Source organism: Cotesia glomerata, linkage group LG3 (genome assembly GCF_020080835.1).
Source record: "Cotesia glomerata isolate CgM1 linkage group LG3, MPM_Cglom_v2.3, whole genome shotgun sequence".
Classification (NCBI taxonomy): Eukaryota; Metazoa; Arthropoda; class Insecta; order Hymenoptera; family Braconidae; genus Cotesia; species Cotesia glomerata.
In genome coordinates, this window is record NC_058160.1 from 2,889,445 (window position 1) to 2,911,818 (window position 22,374).

The 22,374-nt window shown below is 30.5% G+C and overlaps 1 protein-coding gene across 1 annotated transcript in view; it reads left to right on the top strand.

Moving 5' to 3' along the window:
- Nucleotides 1-22,374, top strand: part of LOC123260454 (peroxisomal hydratase-dehydrogenase-epimerase-like) — a 48,476-nt gene that overhangs the window by 23,995 nt on the left and 2,107 nt on the right. Inside the window, exons 2-10 of the mRNA XM_044721555.1 lie at nt 13,544-13,901; nt 14,540-14,666; nt 14,743-14,875; nt 16,239-16,382; nt 16,509-16,535; nt 17,434-17,480; nt 20,628-20,944; nt 21,002-21,128; nt 21,225-21,357. Of these exons, the coding sequence (XP_044577490.1) occupies nt 13,544-13,901; nt 14,540-14,666; nt 14,743-14,875; nt 16,239-16,382; nt 16,509-16,535; nt 17,434-17,480; nt 20,628-20,944; nt 21,002-21,128; nt 21,225-21,357 (1,413 nt within the window). The remainder of the gene's footprint in view (nt 1-13,543; nt 13,902-14,539; nt 14,667-14,742; nt 14,876-16,238; nt 16,383-16,508; nt 16,536-17,433; nt 17,481-20,627; nt 20,945-21,001; nt 21,129-21,224; nt 21,358-22,374) is intronic.

Below are 22,374 nucleotides of genomic sequence, written 5' to 3' on the forward strand. Positions count from 1 at the left end.
GGAAAATCCAAAAGTGCACGCCTCATAACGCTCATTCATTTTTTAAGAAAAAAATTGTGTAATTAATTAAAAAAAAAAAAGTTTTAATTAAGTAATTTCTTAGAGAGTATTTTTTATTTTTTTTTTTTTAAATATCGGCGCTCTTTTTTCTTGTCATATGCGCACGCAGTCTAAAAAAATCTAGCTTGATCAAGTGACGCCATAGTTTTTACGTAACAAATAAGAAAAGTTCATTTGGCTTTGTATGGTTGTATCGTAGTGAATTTTAATAAAAATTCAATTAAAAAAAAAATACGTAAACTAGACCACTGATATGAAATACGGACCCAGTTCATCGAATTCTTAAAATAATAAAAAAGGTCCGGTCTTGAAATATCAATTTGTTCGGAAGTAATCGTTGGTACATCCAAAATGGGGTGACATCCGGACGTCCACGTAAAATTTTTTTCAAAACGTTTTTTTTTTCAAAATAGCAACATGAAATGATTTTAGAAAGTAAAAGATGGTTTAATTTAAGTGTTTTTTCGGTGTACATCTACTTATATCATTGTATAAGTGTAATATGGTTGTGATAGAGGCATTTAAAGATCACAAAATTGCTTGACCTTGATGAGTCGAGTATAAAGCACAACCTCACGCGCTTCGCGCTATGAGGCGTGCAATATGTATAAAAATACAAAATCTATAAATAGTTTGAGAAATGTTAATATTGCACAAATTTCTTGCACTATTACAATGACAGATTCTTAATCCAATCTTGTATATTATATTTTAGCGTTTTTTTACTACAATTTAATATCTTAAGATTATTAGGTAAAAGGTTAAAATATTTTATTGCAATATAGTAAGCGTTCTTTACGCTAATTCTTTTATTAATTTTAGGGAGAGATATTGACTTAAATCTAGTTCTAGTTTCTTTAGCATTGTATTGATCTTTACACTCTTGATAGTAACGCATCAGGGCTTTTACAATAAAAGTTTTCCTAATATCAAGGGGTAGATGTAAAACACCATGACCTTCGAAATATTTCAACATATGATTTTGAATGTATATAATAGGCTTAATGGCGTTTTTAGGTTTAAAAACAATAAATACCTCCAGGAAAAATAATGTTGTGATTAATGCCAAAAAATATTTTTGAAATTAGAACATGAATGTCCGGATTTTACAACAAAGGACAGTGATTATGGTCATGCAAATTGCAATATTCACCGCTGTTTATCATTTCTTTCTCCGTGGAGTTCATAACCGGAAAACGAGAAAGAAAGAAATGCTTGATTTAATTATCCAGAGAGAAGTACAAAAAATAACCATAACAATTATGGTTATGATGATGGGGAGAAAAATTGTGATTAAGTTAAGAATTATTTTAATTTTTCTTTCTTTCAAATGTAAACAGCTTGAAAAAAAAATGTATTCTATTTAAAAAACTGTCTCGATATAAGAATATAAGCTCAAGATAATATTTTGGCTTATAGTGACTTGAAAAACATGCACGAAAAAAAAAGTCTCGTCAAAATTACAGAAAAATCTAACTAATTTACAGTCTTACTCCTGTCAAGATATTTTTAAAAATATAATTTATAAATTATAGATATTGTCAACCGACAAGTGTTAATTTCACATTGCAAAAAATGTAAATTTAGCAAGTAAAAAAATATTAAATTTACATGGAAAAAAATCTACATACAACATTCAAAAATTTCTAAATTTTTCATTAAAAAAATACATTATATGCACAGTAAAAAATTATTCGTCATTGTTTAAAGTGTAAAAATTTTTGTGTAGAATATAACACTCTAGTGTGTAAAATTTTACATTCTTATGTGTTGATTTAACACACTAGAATGTTGAATTAACATTAGTTTGTGTAAAAACAGTCGGTAACACAAATATTTGTGTTAAATTTGACGAAATTTTTTTACTGTGTGAAGCTACATAAAATTATAAATGTTTCAAATTCTTATAAAATCTTACATATCAATTTCTCTTAATTTAACAGACGTTCTTGATAAATATGACATTAGTTAATTGTGTGTCTTACATATTTACACCTGTAAATTAAATAGTTATTTCTTTATAAGTATAACACAAAATAGCAGTGTATTTTTTACATAACAATTTATGTAATTTTAACGTAATTGACCTCCGTGTGCTTTTTTAATCGAAAGAATTCAATGTAAAGAAGAACAGTGCCTTAAATTAAAATTCAAGGTCCAAATTTTGATGATTATTTTTTTTTTTTATATTTATAACAATATCTCATAGCAAAAAAAAAAATACTTCTTTCAAATGAACCATACATAAAAATTTTCACGAGTATAAACTAATCTCGACTATTATCACTGTTTCCTTCATCTCCCTCCAAAGCTAGGGAAAGACCCATCACATATACCTGACCGCTTTGAGTTAGCGACTTTCAGAATATATGCGAATAATTAATTTCCCGTGTCAGTCTTCCCGTTCGCTAAAGTAGTCAACTCGGTCGCTAGAGATGGTCGGTACATTTGATTTTCTCTCTCTCGAAAGCTAGTAATGCACCCTCAATTTCCCTTTTTAATCGCCGGCTGTTTCGCTCTTAATCATCGCCATCGCGATCCCCGTCTTGCTTCCACATCCACCTTCAAAGTTCCGGGGCAATATTGGCGAGCATTTAGTTCGACAGCGACTGAGCTCCTTCCCTTCTTCTGTTCCATCCCTCCTTGTGCTTTGGTACCCCTTGAGCCCCTTCCAAGCTCGCTCACATATCTATACATGTATAGATAAATTTCGAAGAAGAGAAACGGTCAATAGACCCCGACTACGACATACCAAACCGTCAATATCAGCCCGTGTAATTAAATATACCAGATCAACATCAACGATAGAGTTAAGAGGGAGTAGCTACTGTTATGTGTGCAGAGATGTACCTGATATTTTTCATCAATTTTTATTTCCGTTCTTTCTTTTAATTAGATTTATACGAGGACAATGAGGGTGGATTTAGTGATTGGTTAGTTTTCGGCTAGCAAAGGAAGGTATGAGACGGGAGAATAAACGTCTCATCGCGACCCTCCCCGTAGTAGCAGGGTTAATTGGATAAATGTCCGATCAACGAATCCTGTCTCATTCCTCTATTTCTCGTTCTCGTTCTCTTTCTATTCTCTCTCGATCCGATCCGATCCGAAACTGCAATGTCTAGTTGAAACCGGAATGATTCTGCAGCTAGAGGCTGAGTCCATCCTTGTATGAAGGTATAAGGTATAAATTACAGCCCCCCTACCGCCTCAGGTCGCAACTCATTTTCACTCGTGTCCTTATATCTGTTAGTGGGTCCGCAGAAGCTTTATTCGTTTAATTTATTGGAAATTTTAACGATATTTGGTTTCACGTTTTTCGAGGATGATTAGTCTCGATGTTGTACTTTTTTTTCATATCTTATGTACGAATAAAACTATGAAAATTACGGTGAAAAAAAAGGTATAGTATATTGTGTGACTAGGGATGAAACAAAACGATTTAAGACCAGAGTGAAGTTGCCTGCCCGAGCGAAGCGAGGACTGGCATCACTCGGTCTGAAATCGTGTTTCATCCCGCGTCACACATTATATTTTTCATATAAGTTGCATTAAAAATGCTAGTTTCAATGTCTGGAGCCAACCAGAACTAGATAGTTTCAGACAAATAGCGAAAATACCATTTTATTATAAAACTTATAATAAAATAGAAAGTAATAGTTTATTTTTTATCAAACATTATTCGTAAATTGAATAGTTTTCTTTTGTCATTCTTATTTATGCTTAATAACAGAATTATAATATGTCAGTACAGTTAACGGTTAGAATGATAATTATAAAGATATAAAATAAACAAACAATTGATAGGATTGAAAATAAAGCTGCAACTTCATCTCGCGGGCAGAAAATCGTTATTTTCTGTCCACCGGGAAGAAATGATTGATTCCTGCCCGGCACAGTCGCATTGGTCTGAAATTGTCTAGTTTCAGTTGGCTCAACAGGCATTGAAACTCGCATTTTCAATGCAGGTTATATGAAAAAATATTTATTTTATTAGTTTGAATAATTCTGGATAAATTAGATCTATGTTTAATTTAATTTAAGAAATTAAATATTATTTAAACAAACGGTATTAAGACAAAAGATTGTTTATCCGCGAGTAAGAACTTAAAAAATCAATACCGCATGTCATTCAAACTTTTTTCCAAAATAAAAATTGTTAATTTATCGATTTTTAAATCTAGCCATCATTTTTCCATCACACAGGGTGATTTACATTTTTAACTTCCCGCTAAGAAAATTAAAAATTTTCAAAAATCGGGAAGTTATTGGTTTTACCCCGTTTTGCAAAAATCGAGTTTTCATCAGATCTCGACGTTTTAAGGTCACAGAAAGCTTTCCTGACTATTCCCGCGATGGTGTCCGCACGGCTGTATGTATGTGTGTGTGTGTGAGTGTGTGTGTGTGTGAAAGTATGTGAACCTCTTATAACTTTTAAACGGCTCGGCCGATCGGATCGAAATAGGTGCCGATCCAAAGAGTATCATTGCCATTAAATTTCGTGAAAATTTTAATCGATTCGATTCGATAGATTTTGAGAAATCTCAAAAATAAAATTTTCAAAAAATCGTTTTTTTTGGAATAACTTCTAAACGGCTTCACCAATCAATTCCAAAAACTAATCAGCTCTTAAGCTTAAAAAACCACGTCGATTGCCACCAGTCCCATCAAAATCGGTTCATTCGTTCGAGAGTTATCTAAAACGAAAAATTTCGAAAAAAGTGTTTTTTTTCACATAACTTCACGATTTCTTTTTTGATCGTTTTTGACGAAACAAAATAATTATTAGAGTTAAAAAATTACGTCGATCGCTACCAAGAACGTGAAAATTGGTTGATTGGTTCGTGAGTTATTGTTGTCGAAAAAATTCGGAAAAAGTGAATTTTTCAAATTTCTCTAAGATTTTCGGTTCGATCAGTTTGTGTTCAAAAGTATATCATAGATTCTGAAAAACTGCGTGGAATACTGCCAGCCGCGTGAAAATCGATTCATTCATTTAGAAATTATTGCAGTTTGAAAATTCAAAAAATACTGTTTTATTAAACTTCTATCAGACTTTTGAGCTCGAAGAGCTCAAAGCATACAAAAGCTATTTCTTTGAGCTCAAAGAGCTCAAAATAACACACAAATTGTATTTTTGAGCTCGAAAAGCTCAGAAACGTCATAAGTGCAATTTCAAGCGTTTAGGTAACGAATTGGCGGGAAGTTGCAGAGATGGCCTTTAGGGTCGACCGTTTTCCAGATTTTTTTTATGTATATTATAGACTTGCAATAAATGCATTGCTTTAACTATGAAAATTATTCAACATGCTCTTATTATCAAAGAAAAAATATTATTACATTCCCGTGAAAAAATTATCTAATATCGCCATAAATGGTTACATATAATATTTTCAACAAAGTTAAGCTTGAAATATTGAATTCTAAAGCAAAAATAATTTTTTTCACTCTCATTAGTTTAGTTAATTGACTTTGTTTGGAATAAAAGACAAATATGAATCCTATCGAAAATTTAAATAAATAAAAATCAATAAAACAAATTCGTTACTTTTTATGAATACTTGAAATAAATAAATTTTTTTTTTCCTAGGGGATGCAGCAAAATTGAGCACGACAGCTGTTTTCATCTTAATTCTGTTAACTAAGAAGGCTAAATCAAGGGATACAATGTTTGATATTACTCTGCTCCCTTCTCTTGAGCTTAAAAGTTAAATAACAAAAGAACTTTATAATAAAAATTACTCGTCCCTTCTATATTCCATCGCGATACTTCGTAACACCTCCCCATGCAGAAAAATAGGGAGTTACTTCTACAGTGATTTGACTTTTGTTCATTAGAATTGATTCTCTTTAACCTATTTTATTTATTGTGATGCAAAACGCGTGATCACACATGGAGAAAAAAATATTGCTAATACAAGAGCAATCTATTAGATAGCTACTCTTAGATTCCTACCACAGCAAAATATTTATACATAATCATTTCGAAATAATTTATTAAAAATTTAATTTATCAAGTAAATAATTCCAAATTATCTATTTTATTTTTATTGAATAAAAAAAAATAAAATTGAAGAATATAAAAAAGGTCAGTAAAAAATTAGATAATTATCATAATGAATTATAATTCAAATAAAAACATGGTTTTATATAATTCATCATCAATAAGTATAATTATAGCCCGAAGTTCGACAATTTAAAAAAACGCAAAAAATAATTTAAACTATTTTAAACTGATTTTTTTAAACTAAAAAACAGTGAGCTGTTTAGCCTCATAAGTTTTTCTCTAAACTATTTTTTACAAGTTACATCAATTAGACGTACAATATTAAAGTTAAACACTGATTGCAATTGAGTCCCTTAAATAACAATAATAAATTGAAAATAAATAAATTCTTAAAACGAAATGATGTGCATCGGATTTGGATGGTTGGTTATAACAGGAAAGGTTTTAATGGACCTCCGGATATACTTTTACAGTGAGTGAATTCCCGGTCGTGTATTACTCTTCTCAGTTCACCATCTTAATCAATCTTTATTTTAGTTCTACACGAAACCTATCTTGTACTTTATACTCCTACATACACATACTGTTATGAATAAATAAAATATATCGAAGAATATTCCCGTGAGACGACTTTCATAAGATTTTATTATACTTTCTTTATGAACTTCGAGAAATACTTATTATTGTACATACTCATAAAACGTTGTATCGTTTGGTATTCCTCGACAGTAGTGATGATGTTTTACCGATCGTCCAGGGGATGCTTTGAATCGTTGAGACAACCCAATTTTTTATATATTTATACAGTTATATATTTTTCTATACCCAAGGGTACGAAATTCACCCGGGGGCTGTAATAGCTCGTGCAACATCTTGCAAAGTAATTCACGCGGCCTCACTCGCTTAATATTTCTGTTTTTTTGTTCCGTCGAATATCTGATTCTAGTTTCTTTACAGATCACCGAGTTTCATTTTTAATAATAATAAAAATAAGTTGGCTTACAATAACGATCTCTTTAATAAGTAAAATCACCGATCTTCGGAATAATGTTTAACAATAAAAATAACATTAATAAATTTTTTAAGAATTCATAATTGAATAAGTTTTTTGTAAAAAATTTGGGGAGTTAATTATATTTTTTTTTATTGTATGAGGGTAATTCTCTGTAAGGATGTTTTTTGCTGTCCCAGGCATTTTTTTATTTGAAAAATTGTTATTTTGTTACTAAAAAAAATTTGTTACGAAAGTAAAAAAACATTTCTATTTGGACCATTGAAAACTAAAATGGAATAAATTTTGGTTTTTTTGCTATAAATTCGTAAACCACCTAAATAACAGTCTCTTGGGCTGTCCCATTCCCAAAATTAAAACTTTAAGATTAAATTTTAAGTTATTTGTCCATAATATATAATTTGGTCCATAATGTTTATAAATTTAATTAGTTAACTAACAATCTTCTTCAATAAAAAGTACCGAAAATTAATTTGTTTCATTAAATTCATTAAACCAAAGTTTGTCCAAGGCATTTTAAGAACAGTCCCCTGCCAGAAGTTCAAAGCCAAAAAAAAATCCAGCGTGTTATTTTAATTTTTGTAAGGTTTATGAGGATATAACTAGCCTTAAGTTAATAACGATAGGGCTGATAGCGCTTTATCGCTATTTTATTTAGTGTCAACGCACCGTTTGTGCTGGAAAAATGTGTCTGGGCCACTTCAAAACTCAGTCCCCTGGTAACTATTTTTATTTATAATTTATTTATAAAATTGGATCCATAAGTCTTAATATTATTCTAATTAATGTAAATATTCATTGAGAACTTGAAAAGTTAAATGCATTGAAATAGTTTGCTTGATTTTTCTCAATTTGATAAAAAAAAAACAGTCCCCTGTCATGTTATATGGCAAAAGATACACAATATCGAAAAAGAAAAAATTAAATCGGCTGTTTATTTATTATGATTAAGCTGATAGTTTTGTAGCTCTTGTTAATTTTTTTTCTAATAAAATCAAAAATAATTTGGTCGGATAATTTTGTACAGATTTAAGACGTCCTTACAGAGAATCACCCATAAACATTTTGACCTCATTCAAAAAATGTTTGGTCTTCAATATTTTCTTGAGTCAAGAAAATTTACCCTAGAGTCAAGAATTTTTTCATATTCATAAAAATACTATTATTTCTATGACTCGCAATACAAGGTTTGAATTTAAAATGATAAATAATATTTTATTACATTATAATATTTTTCGACGGCATGAGGAAAACTAAAAATCGATTTCGGAGATAGGTGACAAGAAATCTGTTGACTCAGGAGTATAGGGGCTCGTAATAAAAATAAATATCCTGAAAGTGTCCCGATATAAGGGCTGTGGTGTGCTGGAGTGTGGGATATGCCGGGAAAAAAAGTAAAGTAAAGGAAAGAAAAGAAAATAATGGAGACGTGGGTGCTAGCAAGGGGTGGAACTATCATTCGATGTGATGTTTCAAAAATACGTATGGACATTTATATACTTATAATGTCGGTTTTTTTTTTTTTTTATTTAAATTTTTTACCACCCTGATTCTCTGTAAATAATAAAAACAATAATTGAGACTCAAAATTTGTGAAGTTACGTCACGTAAAAAGTTTAATTTTCGTTATCAAAAATAGTCAAGATAAGTTAAATGCATTTCTTCATTTTTAATAGTATTTATTTATCCGAACTTTGGTGGTTGCACTACAAGAGGGTCCACTAAATCTTCGAGCACTCCCTGGCCGTACTTGCACCCCAGTTGTGTATAAACGGGGAATAACTTTAAGGGAAAACCTGGAGGCACTCGTCCACAAAACCCTCTTAGCCGTTCTTATTCCCTCGTTACCCTTAGCTTTGAGCTACCAGTTTCCACAGCCGGGTCCAAGTCCAAAGGGTAGTATGAGGACCAGAATAAGATGAAGAAGAAGTAGAAAGAGGAACGGTAAATTCTGGCTCTCGCACTCACTTTCCTTATTATATCGTCTTTCCACACCATAAAATCGGAAAAGAATTTAGCTCCTTCCAAGACAATAGAAACTAATAAATTTCATTACTGATTACGTTGGTGAATTTTTTTTCCAAGCTTGAGTGCCACTCGATCAATTCTCAACTCATAAAAATATACCGACCGTATTTATATTTATATTTTATTCATATTTTTTTATCGCTCTAAATTTGTTAAATTTGAAATTAACTTTTATAATTACGGGACATTTTTCGGAGCTTTAGAAATGAAGGCTCCGGGGCTTGGGGTATTTTAACCAAACTTAAGCAATTGCGCGTTGTCTTGTAGCAATATGATAATATCGCGAGAAAGCTTCTTTGGGTATAATTAAAGTTTAAGTGTCTTTCAAACAGCCCCGGGTTATAATACTAAATTGCATATTTTTTTAGTTTTGACCTTTCTTCTTACACTCTTATTATTATCATTTATATTTTCTGTGCTCGTATTATCATGGTACATAACGTAATTATCTATTGTTTCTTCCCAACTCCGGATAGGTGAATATTGATCGAGCCTACGGTCGGTAATAACACCGCCGATAATACTCAATAATTACCTGCATATGCACTTGTAGAAATACTTTGCGATCACCTACTTTATCAACGAAGGTTTGCTCTTATGGGAACAGATATTATCATTGCTGGATATGATATTGCTCTATGTAATTTAGAAAATAAATATATTGACGTATACATATACCCTGATAGCCAAGTCGGACGCAACTTTCCGTCGATTTACTGCCGCAACTTGTCACCAAGTTGGCGGCAAGTCTTGGAAATGAACTCGGTTGTTCACCAAGTTGTCACCAAGTTGTCGGCAAAAATTACTTTCGAAACTCTTTCGCACCAAGTTGACGACAAGTTTCTCAAGAAATTTGGCGACATATTGCGGCAGTAGATTGGTCTTGTTTTTCTCAGAAACTGGTAGCCAACTTGACGCCAACAGTTACAAATTCAGAAATTGACCGCAAGTTGTCGCTAAGTTGGTGGCAACTATCTGACACCATTTTGGTTGGTCTGAAACTGTGGCTATCAGGGTACGTTTTATAAATTATTCATGTAATTTGCACTTTATTTTCGAACTAAAGACTTAACTTATTCCCTGATAGCCACAGTTTCAGACCAACCAAGTTGGTGTCAGATAGTTGCCACCAACTTAGCGACAACTTGCGGTCAACTTCCGAATTTGTAACTGTTGGCGCCAAGTTGGCTACAAGTTTCTGAGAAAAAAGAGACCAATCTACTGCCGCAATATGTCGCCAAATTTCTTGAGAAACTTATCGTCAACTTGGTGTGAAAAAGTTTCAGAGCAACTTTTGCCGACAACTTGGTGACAACTTGGTGAACAAGTTGACACCAACCGAGTTACTTTCCAAGAGTTGCCGCCAAGTTGGTGACAAGTTGCGGCAGTAGATTGACAGAAAGTTGCGGCCAACTTGGCTATCAGGGTTAATGATCATAAAAAAAATAAAAGGAAAGTATTGATTTCTTATCTTACCGCGTTATAAGAGATATTGATCGGTAATTCAGTTACCATAAGATAACTTACAAACCACAAAATTTTGTCTTATCAACTGTTGAATTTATACTGCAAAAATTCGAGAATGGATTCAGAGTAAATTTTATCCTTATTACTCTTTTTTCAGCGAAATGAATATGGATTTTAATTTAAAAAACATTTGAAAGTGGAGTTTTTATACTCAAATAGAATTTTATTTAGCTGAAATAAGTTTCATTTGCGAAATTATTAACAAGTACTTCCAACAATTTATCTACAATGTTCATGAAGTAATTTTTAACAATATTGTGTATCAAGGAATTTTTTTATCAACTAAAATTCTTGATTTGAATATCGTACTTTTTTTTTGTACTTTCGTATTGAAAAAATGGATTGATAATATACAGTTGTTATTGATTCAATAAACTATAAATTTTAAATTAATATTAAGTGCAGAGAGCAATGTGCAACACTTAAGTTAAGTAATTTAGAACAAATTCAATAAAATTACTTAATTAATGTCAAACTTAAGAGTTATATATGTAATAAAACTGTATTGCGTACATAACATTATTTATTCGATAAAAAATTATTTATTTAGCAAGTATTGAGGCTATAATTTTATTAGATAACCTACTTTATAAAATGTAATTTTTTCTTGATTTGGCACTTTATTTATTATCTAAAAATAATCTATCATACAATTTTTTTTACATTTAAAATTTCTAATTGTAAAAACAATATTAAAAAATTTGTTAAATCCAAAAGTGCACGGTTTATAAAGCTTATATAAATTTTAACAAAAAAATAAATTGTATTACTGACTTTTAAAAACAACCGAAAAATACATTATAATATAGACTTTTGAAATCAAAGAAAAAAAATTAGGAAAACGGTTGACCCTGAAGGCCATCCCTGTAACTTCCCGCTAATTCCATACTTAAAATTGCGCCAATGACGTTTTTAAGCTCTTCGAGCTCAAAAATACAATTTATGAGTTATTTTGAGCTCTCCAAGCTCAAAGAGATTGCTTTCTTATGCTTTTGAGCTCTTCGAGCTTAAAAGTCTGATAGAGATTTGATAAGACACTATTTTTTGAATTTTTAAACCGCAATAACTTTTGAATGAATATACCAATTTTTACGCGGTTAGCAGCGTTTGACGCAGTTTTTCAAGCCTTATAAAAAATCTTAAATTTTGAATTGATCGCGCTAGGAATATCGGAGTTATTCCGAAAAAAAACTTTTTTCAGTTTTCTTTCGTTCACGATATCTCTTGAACGAATCAACCGATTTTGACCGGACTGGTGGTGATCGACGTGGTTTTTTGAGATTAAGAGCTGGTTAGTTTTTGGAGTTGAAACATCAAGCCGTTTAAAAGTTATTCCAAAAAAACATTTGAAAAAAATTTTTTTTTCAGTTTTTTGAAGATTTCTCGAAATCTATTGATCTGAATCGGTCCAAATAGGTTTCAAAATCTAAGTTTGGTCAAGTCCTTTCGAATGGCACCAACCGCGATGAAATCGGTCAAGCCGTTCGAAAGTTATAAAAGGTTCACATACTTTCACATACACACACACACACACACACACACACACCGTGACAACCTCGCGGGGATAGTCAGAGAAGCTTCCTGTGACCTTCAAACGTCGAGATCTGATGAAAACTCGATTTTTGCAAAACGGGGTGAGAACAATAACTTCCCGATTTTTGAAAATCTTCGATTTTCTTAGCGGGAAGTTAAAAATTCATTTTTCGATAGTTGTTGCAAGTGCAAAATCAGAAAAATGATAAAAATTACAAAAAATTTGGAAAATCCAAAAGTGCACGACTTATAATGTCGGGTAAATGTGGTATAAATGTACACAATATATATAGATATTCAGTCTTTTAGTTTTTTTTTTATTTTATTAATTGTAAATAAACGACACTGAGCTACCCAGCCATTCGCATTCTGTGACCTACAATTTTTTTAAGGAATTAAAAAAAAAAAATTGATTCAATCAATGGATCTTTTTGCAAGTTACAGTGCTTTCAGGATTTTCTACATGACGGACAGGAAATTTTTTTAAACTATTTTGATGTTTTTTTCCGCTTCTATTCGATGTTTATTTCCACTTAATAAATTTTTGAAAAGTATGGAACTAATCTCCATTGAATTATCTTGGAATAGGATGTAAAATATTTTGATTCCGTAAACTAGAAAAACTAAAATAATAAAAATAGATACCGAAATAAAGCGAAAAAAATTTTTCGATCGCAAAGCACTCAATAATTCAAAAAAGAAGTATTTAATTATTTATTAAATCTTGATAATTAAAACAAATTCTAATAAATAACAAATTTAAATTAGTACATTAAAAATTAAAGATTAAAATAAGGATGAAGAAATTGCAATTCGTAAAATTATTATGCTGAGTTATCACCTGATCTGGTGACATTAAAATTCTATATTTTAAAATTATTGTTTTCTTTTATATATTAAGTTTCAAGTTTAATATGATTTTCCTTTTTACCTTGTTTTCATATAGATGAATTTAATTAATTATTGTGCAATATTATATTATATTATGTACTCACAGAAACTGCTGTCTTGTAAAAACTGTATTTACTATGTAATTGAAATTGCCATTTGGCCTGTGCCTTGGCATTAAATAAACAAAAAATCTAAAAAAAAAAATAATAATAATAATAATAATAATAATTCAACAAATTGTACTTTAGTTATAAATTTAAATACTACGAAGTATTTTCATCTTCAATCAGATAAATACGGCGTATAAAAACAGTAAATGGAAAGATTAAATCAATTAAAAATTATTTACTCCGCAAATTACTCTCCAAATTTTTAAGTACAAATTAAATTATTCTCAGTCAAAAACAATTTATAGATAACGTTACGCAAATCACAATTTATTGCGCTCAGATTTTATTGCAATCACTGATCGTTAAGTGATCTCTCAACTATTTAAACTACGCGCAATACAGCAAAGTATTAGTAGTCTAAAATTATCGGTAATAATGGAACGTTGGAACGGTAAAGTCGCAATAGTAACTGGAGCAAGTGCTGGTATCGGAGAAGCAATTGTTCGATCTTTAGTTTTTCATGGATTGAACGTCCTTGGACTTGCACGTCGTGAAGATCGTCTTCAGAAGTTGTCTCAGGATCTAAAACAGTCAAAAGGAACTTTTTATTACTTACGCTGTGACGTAGAAAACGAAGAAGATATATTAAAAGCTTTTGCATTTGTTAACGATAAATTTGGCGGTGTTGACGTTTTGATAAATAATGCCGGAATAGTCAGAGAAAACTCCTTCGAACGTAAGTATTGTAACTATTGTACACGGAGAAAAAAAATATTGTTAGAATAAGGATACGTATCGTTATTCTGACTATACGCCGTATAGTTATTTTTTTTAGAGATATACGCTGTATAGCCAATTCAGCTATACAACGGATCATCAAAATGACGATCCATATCATTATTTTAGCGTTACATTTAGTTAATTCAACGATACAGATCCTCACGTTAACGAAACAGTTGCCTGTTTTGACGAAACTATATATATATATATATATTTACAAGAGCTATTGGCTGCGTTCAGGTTTACTAAGTTCTGAGCAGCGCTGACTTTATCTACCAAAAAAATTAATTTTAGACACACTTAAATAAATATACCTTGCATTGTTTTATTATAGATTTAAAAAAAAAATAATATAGTTATTTTAAGTTGTTGCAAGATCTACTAAGAACTTAGTAAACTTGAACGCAGCCATTCTTTGCATGCTTTTAAGTCAAACAAATGAATCCTTAAATCAGAAATCCGGATTGTTATTTTAAGGAAACGTCATTTGAGGATACGTTGGATAGTCACTTAAACAATATTTTTTTTTCCGTGTATTATTAATTGCATGCCTTATAATTTTTTAGTTCAATTTTTATTTTTGTTCTTCAATAGACGTTCAAACAGAGGATCTTCGTGCTATATTAAACGTAAATGTTCTTGCACCCGCTATTTTCATGCGGGAAGCTCTAAAAATAATGCGTCAACACAAAAATGAGACTCATATTATTAACATTAATAGGTAATTAAAGATTTTATTATTGATTCCTATAAATATACGTTATCGGTTGTTTAATTTAATAATTTTTTATTTTTAGCGTATTTGGCATTAATGGAAAAACGTCACTGCCGATTAATATTTACCCAGCTAGCAAATTTGCATTGCGAGGCATGACCGATACTTTTAAAGCTGATCTAGAATTTTCTAAAGTTACTTCAATTCGAGTTACGGTGAGATTTTACCGTCGTTTATATGTTAATATTTTTCTTTAATTTAATTTTCGAAGCTCATTCTCAATTAATTCTATATAAAAATTGAATTTTTATTTTTTAAGTTAATATCTCAGACTTAACTCTCTAGTAAGGAGACGATTTTGCAATGATGCATCACCTATCGAAAATTTTCAATACTATTTTTGATAAAACAATTATATGTCGGTATAGCAGGCTATATTTGAGCAGATCAAAAATTATATATTGACTAGTGGACCCGACAGACGTTGTCCTGTACACACGTCTTAAATTTAGAAATTTAAGGAATGAGCTTGTATAGTTAAAAACATCATTAGTTAACAATATGCAATGGGCATTCCTCAATAATTAACATTTTCGCAAATATAAGCCCATTCTGACTTTATACTCATCGAGACCTTTGATTTGAGTACCCACATGAATTTTTTTATGTATCTTATATATATGATATTTATGAAATATATAAAATATATGAAAAATGCAAGTGGGTACTCAAATGAAAGGTCTCGATGAATGTAACATCGAGATGAGCTTATATCTTTAAAAACTTCAAAAATTAAGAAATGACATTGTATATTGTCAACTAATGATATTTTTAAAGATATAAGCTCATCTCGACATTACACTCATCGAGACCTTTCATTTGAGTACCCACATTAATTTTTCATATATTTTATATATTCATATATATTATATATATGTATGTATGAAAAATATATCAAAAATGCATGTGGGTACTCAAATGAAAGCTCTTGATGAGTGTAACATCGGAATGAGCTTATATCGTTAAAAACATCATTAGTTAACAAAATACATTATCATTCGTTAATTATTAACATTTTCGTAAATGTAAGTCCATTATGATTTTATACTCATCGAGACCTTTCATTTAAGTACCCACATGAATTTTTTCATATATCTTATGTATATGATATTTATAAAATATATGAAAAGTGCATGTGGGTACTCAAGGTCAACAACAATTTATAAATAAAAAATCTATTTAATAAACATTTTCCTGTGGACTGAATTGTGAATCTAAACCATTCTCGAATCCACTTGAAAACACAACAAATTTCATTAAAATCGGTCCAGCCATTTAGGAGGATTTCAGTGACAAACACACGCACAGAAGAAATATATATATATCTTCTGTCTTATGACAGATATATATATATATATAAAGATTAAGGGTAACAAAAAAAAAACCGACAAATTTTATTTTTTCACAAATAGAAATTTTCCATTTTTCTTTTAAATTACATAGGGAAGAAATATTTTTCAACTTTATAATTTTATAATTTTTGTTCCATGTAATTTTAAAAATGTCCTTTTTTTTCAGAGCATCCACGTAGGACTTACGTTAACAGAAATATTTGGTGACTCGGCATTGTTCGAAGAAATAAAATCTAAATTTCCCTACTTAGAAAGCAGCGATATTGCTGATAGTGTCGTTTTTGTACTCTCGATGCCTTCTTACGTGCAAGTATGGACTATTCATTATTATTTTTTTTTATTCTAGTAAAATAATCAGTAAACCAGAAATTAACAATCTTTTGATAATTGCAATACATAACCCGGAAAAAAATAATTATCAATTAATTTGTTTCAGTTGGATGAAATACAAATCACTCCTAAAGTAAAAAATTAGGAAAACGGTTGACTCTAAAGGCCATCCCTGCAACTTCCCGCTCATTTCATACTTAAGCGCACAAACCTACACATTACGTTTTTGAGCTCTTCGAGCTCAAAAATATAATTTTCGTATCATTTTGAGCTTTCCGAGCTCAAAAATCTGCTAGAAGTTGAATAAAACACTATTTTTTGAATTTTTAAACCGCAATAACTTTTGAATAAATGAACCGATTTTTTCGTGGTTGGTGGCATTTAACGCAGTTTTTAAAGCCTCATGAAGAACTTTTAAGTTTAAATTGATCAAACAAGGAATTTCAAAGTAATTCCTAAAAAACGATTTTTTCGATTTTTTTCGTTAACGATAACTCACGAACGAATTAACCGATTTCGACCGGGCTAGCGGCAATCGACGTATTTTTTTAATGTTGAGAGCTGATTAGTTTTTAGAATTGATCGGTCAAGCCGTATAAAAGTTATTCCAAAAAAACCACATTTCAAAAAATTTTTTTTTTGCAGTTTTTTTGAGATCTCTCAAAATCTACAGGTTCGAATTGATCTAAATTATACTCAAAATCTAAATTTAGTCAAGCCCTTTCGAATGGCGCCAACCGCGATGGAATCGGTCAAGCCGTTCAAAAGTTATGAGAGGTTTACATACGGTCGTACACACACACACACACACACACACACACACACACACACACACACACACACACACACACACACACACACACACACACACACACACACATACAGACGTACGGACATCATCGCGGATACATTCGGGGAGGCTTCCTAGGACCTCAAAACGTCAACATCCGTTGAAAACTCGATTTTCGAAAAACGGGGTGAAACCAATAACTTCCCGATTTTTGAAAATTTTCAATTTTCTTAGCGGGAAGTTAATAAATGATTTTGCTGTCCAGAGACGTCTTAAAGACAGAAAAAAGCAAAAATCTTTGGATCATCAATAATATATTTAGTGTTGATATTTAAACTTAAAAAAAATGTAATAGGATTTAGTGGAGGGTTTAAATGTAATAAAAGGAAAAATAGATGTGCAACTTCTATATTGAGTATTATTTTTTAATTCCTTTAATATACCAATAATTACAAAAATTAATAATGTTAAAAATTTTTTTTTAAAAAGGATTGGCATATTATTATAGTGATTAAATATGAGCAATAATATTTAAAAAACATATAAATTCACAAAAACTAATTTTTTTAGAGTCAAAAAAGTTAGTTCATCGCTCGTATTTTATCAGTTATAAAAAATCAGTGCATTTGCCTAATTTAAGATTCCGTTGCTGTTGTATTTACTGTCATTAAATTTATTTGATTGTAAATGTTCAATTTATATACTTATAAAAACTTATTCCGGCGATTACATTGTTCTTGTAGACTAAAAGGAGAGTAAAAAATATTCAAGAGAAATATGATTGATTATACAACAGAAATCACATCATTTCGGTCTAAAAATTGTCATTTCCGTCATAGAGTCGCCATGACCTATTGTGACGTTGCGGAAGGGTTTAATACCCCGTCGTGTGCTAGCACGACTTCCTCGTGCTCGAGCTCGTCGTGGTCCAGGGTCTGGATGAGGATCACGCAACACAGATAACTTAATACTAACTATTACTAAGCAAATAATAACACAGAATTCAAAAATAAGATTGAATTTATTCATTTAATAAACCATAAAAAGAAAAATAATAATAATAATTATTATTATTATATCAATAATGAACGTAATATAATATTTATAATAATAAGATAAATATTAATAATAAGGCGATAAATGTTAATAATAATCGAAAATAACTATAATACACCCAGATACAACTGTACAATGTACGCATAATTATTTAAATCTAACCTCAAAATTACAATATATACAACAATACTACTTTTGACAAACCGTGCTTTTACTGCAGCCTACGGGGATGACGAGTCGCGACCGCGAATCTATCTAAATCTCCCCCTAGCCCCCTCTATTAACCAAGAGAAGCTTGGTTACAAAATAGAGATACCGGGATTGTGTCAGGTACCCCCAGCCGTATCTCCTCCTAGGTGTTCCGACGGAGAGTACCTCCCCGTCCAGGTATCGCCAACCTCCTAGCTAGTATTCCCAAGATTCATTTCGAGAATGACAGGTCGTGTACCACAACCTCGCCCCCCCCCACCTGTTCAATAGGGGCTATTCGGTAACCTAGGTACCCCGGGTCAACCTGGTGACAAAAAGATCTACTGCGAGGACAGACTTTAATATAGAAAGTAAATATTCTTACCTTCTATATCTACTCAACACAGCACTCAAGACTTCTTCTGTAAGTGTACCACTCGCTTCAGAAGCTCAAGCTGGTCTGACAAAAAGTGATCGAAATAGTATATTACATACCTAGGCCAGTAAAATAAGAAAAGTCTCAGATCACATGTAATTGGTGGCCGAGGCTAAGCCGAGGTTGACAAACATGTGATCTGAGGCTTTCTTATTTACTGGCCAAGGTGTGTATACTATTTTTCTGCTCGACGTAGCCGGAATGTGGCAACTTTGTTTAGTGCAGTGGCCAGAAAGTTGCCACTTTCCGGCCGGAGGGCAGAAAAATTGCTTTTAACAACTCCGGAGCGATAGTCTGCGCGCGAACAGTCTGAGCGTCACCGCGCTGCCTCACGGCGCGCGCAAGAACTATGCTACGGGACTTCCCGGCTGTTTCCCCTACTTCCGGCTTGTCTTTGGCGCTCTCGCCGTCTCTTTCTCTTCTCTTTCTTTTCCCGAGTAGGCTGCGCGCGGCTGTCTTCTCTCTCGCGCTCATGTGAATAAAATATACTAGGGAAGTTTTATTTTATTTCGGTCTTATTATATATTAAATAATTATTAAATTAAATACTTGATATTAAATTTATATAAAATTATGAGGTGCGTCACACTATAACAATATTAAAAATAATTATTATCAGTCTCTTACCTAAGTAAAAGTATTATGATTGTTTATCATTTATCATTTAATGTATCAAATAAAAATAACAACAAATATAGCTTAAAAGCTATGAATTTTTTCTATGTAAATTGTTAAGATGTTAACATGGAAATTTTTAGTTTTGGTTTCTTTCTGTGTAAGTTAATTAAATAAGTTATCAGTTTGAAAAAGATACCCACCAACGTTCGATTTTCTAGATTTGACTCATTTAATTACTTTTAAGTCTAATCTTTAAAATTTTAACCAAATAAGATAAAACAGTAAATTTTTTTCAAAAAATTGTTTGTAAAAATAATTTTAAAAAATACTATAATTTTTCAATAATTTATATCTGTACTTTTAATTCGCATAAGCTTTGATGAAACTGAACAAATTGTGGGGTATGCATTACGGAAAATAAGTAAGGTTCGAGTCTTGTTTTAATTTTAAATTAATTTTTGCAAACTTTTAAAACTCTCGATTAATTGAACTTAAAGTGAAATTTATACGATGAATGAACATTGTTTGATGAAAGAAAAGTTTGAATTTGAGTAAAACTCAATCAATGAAATAACCAAGGATCGTTTAAAAAAAATTTTGATTTTTTTTTCAAATTATTTTGTGAATAAAATATATCTTTATTTATTATTAAGTTCAAAGCAAAGTGCAAAATACTTAGATCAAATATGTTAAAATAAGATAAATCAATTAATTAGAATTGAGCGTAAGGGTCATAAATGTAATAAAAATTTATTACGCAAATAGTATTATTTATTCGAAAAACAATCATTCATTTAACAAGTATTTACTTAATAATTTTTAAAGAATTGACATTTAAATAACGATTAATTTATAATTATTAAAAATGATATAATAAAAAATTGTTATATAATTTTTAATAAAATAAAATTAAAGTGTTTTTATATTTTTAATAACTACCGGTCAAGTTTTACCTCGATAATTGAGTAAAAAAGAGGAAATAGATCTTTTGGAGTACTAATTAGGGATTCAATAAAATAAAATAGATAAAAAAAAGTGCACTATGAGTTAATATTTTATAGCTATCATAGGTCACTAAATAAGTGTTTCTTTTTGTATATAAAATAATCGCGACACATTGAAATATCAGTACTTTAAATCCTGTCTGATAGAATGGAACGCTGGGCTGGAAAAGTTGCTATTGTTACTGGTGGAAGTGCTGGTATCGGCGAAGCGATCGTTCGATCGTTACTTTCTTATGGATTGAACGTTCTTGCCATTTCTAATCGTCAAGATCAACTTGAAAATTTATTTAACGATCTTAAAGATTTTAAAAATAATTTACATTATAAATATTGTGACATTCAAAACGAGAAAGATATTCTCAATGTTTTTGAGTATGTTAAAGATAAATTAGGTGGCGTTGACATATTGGTTAACAATGCTGGAATCATTAGAGAAAGCACTTTTGCAAGTAATTATTATTATTATTATTATTATTTTTTACTTTTTTAAAATTTTTAATTTTTAGACGTCAAAACAGAAGAACTGTGTTCTATTTTGAACGTGAACGTTCTTGCTCCTGCAATTTTCATTCGAGAAGCATTGAAAATTTTGCGTGAACAAAAAAACGATGCCCATATTATCAATATTAATAGGTAATGCGTAATATCATACTAAAAGACTACTTTTTACTATTTATTTTTAAAAATCGGTATTTATAAATTAAAAAAAAAAATCAAATATTTTTTCAGTAAATGGGGCATTGATGGAGCAATAGCTTTTCCAGTCAATATTTATCCAGCGAGTAAGTACGCTTTACGTGGTATAACCGATACACTAAAAGAAGAACTAATATGGGCCAAAGATGATGCAATACGGGTGACGGTAAATCTTCAACAAATCTTATTAATTGCTACATGGAGAAAATTTTATAGTAGAGTTTATTATCTAGTTATGGTAAAATCTATTAACTGAATTCAATAGTAGTAAATATTATTTAAAAAATTATGTAAACCATCTGAATTGCAGTAGTTACCATCCTGATGGTAACTACTACTATTATAATGGTAATCAGTAATAATAGCTTTTATTATTTTAACTAGTTGCTACTATTATCAAAATCATAATTCCTAATATAACCTGATGGTTGCAGTTACCATCAGTAATAATAATAGTTACTATCTAAGCTAGTAAAAAATGGTAAAAAATTTAGGAATCTGCGTTAGTATAGATGCATTTGTGAATTAACTAAAAGCAGTTGTAGCGTAGTGTAGTGCACAAAAAATCGGGATTAAATTCAGATTGAATTTATATTTAAATTTTTATTTGTCTAAAACAAGTTTCAACGCCAAATTTGAAAAAAAAATTTGAAATTTCCAAAAAAATCCAAATTTTCATTTACATAACTAAAATATGAATGCAAATAAAAAATTCAATTAAATAAATTTATATTATTTTTTCTTTCAGAATTTTTACAATCTGAGATGGTTACAGTTACCATCTTCGATTATAGCAGTTATAATTTTTAATAATTACAATTATCATTTTCGATAGTACACGGAAAAAAGTAAACTGTAATATTCACTCGGATTCCGGTTAATTTTTATAGTTTCAAACAGTAAATCAGACATCGGGGTGGTAAAAATATAAATATTACAGAACTTAATGTAGAAAGTATAAAAGCCACAATTCATAATTTAATATCCAAAATAAGTGATTAGTAGCTGTCACTATAGTAAATAACGACTCTTTCATCTTAAAAAATTACAGTTTCAAACAGTAAAAATTGCCATTTCAATATTTAGTCCATATTATGAGGAGAAAGGGAACTCAGATGAAAGAGAAGGGGGTCTCATTCTGGGAGAATATAACATTTAAAACAGTAAAAATTATACTTTTAAA